General features: G+C 38.6%; 1 protein-coding gene across 2 annotated transcripts in view; it reads right to left on the bottom strand.

The window, feature by feature from the left end:
• Window positions 1–2,764: 2,764 nt before the first annotated feature.
• si:dkey-71h2.2 (low density lipoprotein receptor adapter protein 1) overlaps window positions 2,765–6,109 on the bottom strand; it is a 40,665-nt gene continuing 37,320 nt past the window's right edge. For both annotated transcript variants that reach the window (XM_063902863.1, XM_063902864.1), the window contains one exon: window positions 2,765–5,960. In XM_063902863.1, coding sequence (XP_063758933.1) covers window positions 5,882–5,960 — 79 coding nt within the window. In that variant the 3' untranslated portion in view covers window positions 2,765–5,881. The remainder of the gene's footprint in view (window positions 5,961–6,109) is intronic.

Below are 6,109 nucleotides of genomic sequence, written 5' to 3'. Positions count from 1 at the left end.
ATGTTATTCAGAGAAGAAAGTTTATACCGGATCTATAAATAAATTGACTTATAAATATAGGTCTGTCACAGGAGTCTACTTTCATTATTGTACTGCACTGGCAATGTGCAGCAATATAAGCAGCCTCTCTGCCCTCCATATGAACCTTATTCCTACCTTATTAATAGGGGAACAAGAAAGACGGACATCCAAAAACAAGAAAAATGTAAATTTACTTTAAAAACCAGCTATTAATGATAATGATTCATAGGTTATTCAGAGGTTAAAGGTTTGTTGAAGGTGTAAACTGCCACTACAAGTCCTAAAATGTGGTCAATGAAAACTACTTTATATCACTTTTACACGACAAATACATCGTACACATAGCTGAAACTAGACATCAAATGTCACTCAAAAACCTCTAACTGCAAGTGAGAAATACTCACAGTACTTGCAGGTTGTTTCCCTGAACATCCCATTTTCTCAGATGCAGTATTTAAAACTTCAGCATATCTGACCTCCACATGCTAGTCAGAACAGGTTCTCATTATCAAACGGTACAACCATTACCAACATAAACGAAGCCGTTAGAGCAGTTTGAAACACCTTATCGGTAGCAAATTAGCCATTGCAAAATTGTATTTAATAGCCAATTAGCAATTAATTACACCGTTATGAATAGTAAATGAGCTGTTCACTCGCCGGTCCCAGGACACCACAGACAAATTAGACATTGTTAATGAACGTAATCGCCCAAAAGTTAAATTCCTGAAATAGAATCTGTTGAATTATGAACTGTTTCAGAGAACAGGATAGAGAATAGTTGGAAATACTCTTGTAATGTGTTTCACTGCAGAGTGCCGTGCAGACACGTTAAAAAAAAAAGGTCTTTAAATGAGGATCAAATGAGGATTTGAGAGTCTGCTGCACATAGTCATGCAGGGAGCTCCCATCTGTCAAAGATCAGAAAAGAGAGCAGAAAACAGGAGAAGCGGAGAGAAGCAGACAACCTCGTGTCATTGCCAAATCACCTCCCATTATTCTAGTATACTGATCAAAACAAGGCCAACATTGAAATGATTTTAAACCGAAAATGTGTAATAGTTGCTGCACACAATTGCAGAACATGTTGTCAGAGCACGAAATGCCACCTAGATGCTGTCTCCAGTGATTTCTCTGAAAATAACAGTGCAGCTTTTCTTTGGTGCTCATCGGAGTTTGATCTCACTCTGAAGACAGGCCTCTCCTTCACACAGACAGGCTGATCACATGGAGTTTTCTGGATAGTCTTAATAAGGCTCCACAGACGTCCTCCCCACAGGCTAATAAAAGTGGACGGCTTAATGTAACACTACACCTAATACGAATAGCTATTTGATTTGTCATTACCACAATGCTTCCTAAAGATAGAGATACCAGACTCGTTCTGAAACCCTTCCATGTTTCCCCCTCTGGTGCTGCACAGTCTGATAATGAGATCAGAGGCACCCAGCAGTAATACAGCCTCCACGTCTTTGGAAATTAAAATGATATTTGCATTCCTCTATAAACAATCATCAGACCAAACAAGCACTCACAGAGTACCCTGCTGTCTCACAGAACACACACACAAATTCCCTGTTTAAGGGATAAAAGCCCTCATCTGAACTCTTTACTGCTGCCCTGTGAAGGTAAATAGAGCATTTTTTTATGTGATGTGTGATTTTTCTTCCGTTACTTTTTAATTTAAACTCTTATAATTACTGACGGCATAAATGTAGATACTATTTATACATACAAGCACTGAATGTCTTTCTGTCCCTTTGGTTTTGCAATTACATTTTACTGTTCTATTTATCTTATCTCCTCTGTCTTCTTGTCTTTTTTTCCTTTCTTCTTAATTAAGATGTTGACCATTTAGTCTTTTTGTTACAGTTAATCAATGAGACTGTCACCAAAACCACAAACTCATGAACTAAATGAAACTATAATACGGTTATCATTTGGAAATTCAGAAAAGTTCTGCTATACTACCAGTAAACAGAAACCTTCAGTGTGTCAGGCTCTTTGTCTTGTTGTTAAGGTTGAATCAGATTGGCAGTGTGATTATCTTTCCAAAAGCATTCTGGATATACTTTTTCTTTTGGTATATCCAGAGCTGATTCACTTTATGCCAGCTTGGTTAGACACTACCCTCAACCATGGAACAATTTAACATGATAACACAGCACAACAAACGTCCTACTCTCCTCTTCTTTTGTTGGGAGTCCTTTTTGTTTTGTAATTGCGTTCGGCATTCAACGTTAAAATGATAATTGAAAAAAGTTACAGGTGCAGCTTAACAAATATTGATGCAGCTTAAATTGAATAGCCCAGATTATGAAGTTCTTTTGGGCATTTTTTTATTTACGAGAAAACAGACAAGAAGCTATTGTTGCATGCACCTGCTGACATGCATTATTAAGTGTTCAATCATAGGCAGTGTGCTGAATGAATCGATGGGATTTTGTCTGTCAGACAGCCAAACAAGAGCCTGTCCTCGCTTTGGATCGACCACAGTGAGCTGAGAAATGTTTGAGAAATGATCAGCGGAAGGGCCGGGATAAATAGAGTGCTTGTCTGCACAGCGGTCTGCGATGGCTTGATTGGTGGTTCTTGAAGATTATTTGTCGAGTTGTATTACTTCTAATTATATTGCGCTGAAAGACAGTGTATTATACTGGGAATGACAGAGAAAGCATTTAACAAAACACCCGGTTCTGCAAGTGACCCCCAGTATTCCAAAAGAAAAATGAGTGCAATTAAATATTTGTACAAATGATTTTATTATGCATAAATATGTAACAAACCATAACAGTTTCCAAATGCTGTACACTTTTTTTTTTTTACACAGTTAAGAGCAACTGCTTGTGGTTTATACACTAGACATTGCTTTTATGATAATATCACAACACTGTTGGAAACCCACTAATTGCATAGATAGAAAATAAGCACCATATATGAAAAGTAAACCCATCTTGTAAACATTATGGTTATTTTGGGCAACAATAGCTTATCTGAAAAACTCTGAATGCTTCAAATGTTTTTTGACCTCAAGCCCCCGCAGACTGATTTGTATTCAGCATACTCCCGACTTAAATTGGCATGTGATACCTCCCCTCCTTCCCTCACGCATGGAAGATTCTCGGCTGTGCCAAAGCAACGCATCCATTGAAGATTCACAGGGGATAAGTGAACTACTGAATCCTAGATACAGGAAATAAAACTCCAGCAGATCAATTTTGGCCGAAATACAATTTATAGGGATTAAACAACAACCCAAAAAAAACCTAACCCTTCAAAAGAAAATCATTTTGCACTTCTTTTCTTTTGCTTTAAAGTCAATCAAAATGACCCAGTATATTCAATAGTTGTAAGACTGTTCTCTGCATTGCCTAATAAAGCATTTTTTCTCAAAACATATACTGTATTATGTCGTTATTGAAAACCAAATCCGGGTCAGAGTGCTGCTGGACAACAGCCCATCCCTCAAAACCACTGAATCAGCAGAAACTGAAACAGCCACACGTTAATCAATCGCTGGAGTCAATGACGGAGCTGAAACGGTGGGAATATGTTTGAAAAATCACTTCCACTCAAGAAGACAGATGTTCCACTAACTGGAAAGGTGAAATGAGGTTTTTTTTTAAAATGGACTCTGTACTTCAGCCAGTCAGGAACGAAACAATGCAATTAAGCTTCATGGCTTAACCTGATAAGCCATCCAATTATTCTGCAGCGGGTGTCATGACAACGACAATGAGCCCTCCCGCCTCAGTGATAACGCCGTGAATACCACTTCAGCCAGACTGGGGAACAATATAATATCCTCTCGACAGCAGAACGTCATCCGAGCGGTGGATGAAAATAATTTGCCGCATCTAAGGAGGGCAATAATTGGTCTATAATGACATTTAGGAAAAAATGACGTGTTGTGTGGCACACTACAGTGGAGAGAGGCAAATGTGAACTGTGTGGATCCATGTAACAGGTGGTTACTGACTTGAGAGTAGGGCTAAATTCAAAAAATATTCCTGCAGTGATAAAAAAACATGATTACATTTGTAGAAATTATCTAATCTAATGCAAAACATACAAGCATCTACAACAAGAGCGATCATTACCTTCTGAAAGCAACCTGTGTGAAGCCCTGAACCTATTCATTCCACTTCATCTGTAATGATACAATATGCATACGTAAATTACTCAGCTCTGACATTGAAAAAATACAGCTTATGGAAATATGTTTCTTTACTCTAGTGAATCGTTGGCCTTGCCATAAACTCGTCCCCATAACCTCCAATCATCGCTATTCTTTAACACCATCTTTATGTACAGCGGTGAATAACTGATGTAATGTATTGTAAACTAGTCATTACATTATAAAAGTCATATTGATATAACACAGCATTGAAATAAGAGTGTTAGAGGAATGTCAGCCGGGTTCTGTGAGGGAAAAGTCTGCTGTTGTGTTGAACGGCAGAAGATTGTGTTCTTTGCAAACAATATCTATTCACATTGTTCACATAGCAAGCAAACACAAGGGTCAATGACATTTTGATTACTGAATCATATACATTTCTCGCAAAAGTAGGTTCATCCTTAGTGTTTTTTTGGATGTATTAACAGACAAAGACTTGTTTCTTTAACAGGGGCGTGGCATTATAACTTGCTTGTTCTGAATAATACTACGGATCCTGTATGTTGTGTTCTGTGGCTTAATATAACGCAACAATAACCTGATGATGTCCGAAGAAGTCATTAGAGTTATCTTCTTTCTTGTTTTCATAAATCAGTGGAGTTGAGTTTGGAGTATGTGGATATCTAGTCAAATATTCCTTCAAGTTGTGATTGGTTTTATTGGAAATGTGGGATCCATTGTTATTGGAGCTTGGCCCATACAAGAGAGAGCAGGGGAGGTCATATCTGCCTCTGCTGATCAGTTTGGATCGGAATTGTGTTTTGTTTGTTTGCTTGAGTTTGAAGCTTCACTCCTGAGCTTCCAAAGCTTTTATCAACATCTCATGGCCTTCTTCAGCAGATGAACTTACTCAGTTTCCATGGTGACTGTTCCGTTTGTTATCAAAATACCCAATTCCTGTTAAGATTTGAGCACCAGGTGGATGAAAGTGAATGCTGTCGTCAGATAATTTAGTTCTATTTGTTTGATATAGTTCTTATTATTTGAGGTAACCCCCCACCTGATCACCACAAACTAAAACAGGAAAGCCAAGAGATGAGGTTAACGTCCTTGGATACAGAAAGTAAGTATTTAGGGAATTTTGGGCCTTAAAATAAACGTCTACATTTCGATTTGTTGGCAATAAACACTGTACCCCATTCTCTAAACATCAAATCAATCTTCATTCCAAATATTGTAATTTCCAAGGTGGATCCTACATGCTTCTTTGTTTTAACATAACTTTCACATTTCCAGGAAGAGATGACAGTCTTATTGTATGTACACACAGTTTTTGTTACATATTTGGATTATAAGGAGACTCCATACTTGGTATTTATCTCTTCTGTCTACGTGATGGTTCTCATCTTGCAGTGCTGTTGCACATGGTGCCTTTCATTTGGCAGTTTTTAAGAGTTTGAGTATGGCTGAATGTGTCTGAGTGGAGTGTTTACTGGCACACATTCACAGATATAGCCGTTTCTAATATCAGGGTGTCCATTCTGCCCTCTGCAGCGGCCAGAGAAAATCAAACAGAGCCTCTCCGATCAGGTGATGCACCGGGAAGCGTGATATGGTTTGGTCTGTTCTGTGTTTGTTGTTGGTCTCCAGGCCTGAGGGGTCTCATTTAAGTCCAATGTCTGTGGTGCTGTACGTTGGGCAGATTTTGCCAGTGTGTTAATCATACTGGTTGTAGCAGATTGTTCACAAATTGTGGTTGGAGACCTCCCAGGGACTCAGAGCTGCATTGTCAGAGACGGGTTGGGAGCAGGACTCGGCCAGTCTGACAGAGACAGAAGACAGAAACAAATATTGCCACAGAGGTCAGAGGCAGTAAATATTTATTTGTCATAAAGGTTGACCGTATAAGCAGAGGTTAAAAACAGAGAAAAAGGGATAAGATGTAAAATGACAGGAATGACAGGGAAGGAG

Source organism: Eleginops maclovinus, chromosome 15 (assembly GCF_036324505.1).
Source record: "Eleginops maclovinus isolate JMC-PN-2008 ecotype Puerto Natales chromosome 15, JC_Emac_rtc_rv5, whole genome shotgun sequence".
NCBI lineage: Eukaryota > Metazoa > Chordata > Actinopteri > Perciformes > Eleginopidae > Eleginops > Eleginops maclovinus.
This window is presented reverse-complemented; position numbering and strand designations above follow the sequence as displayed.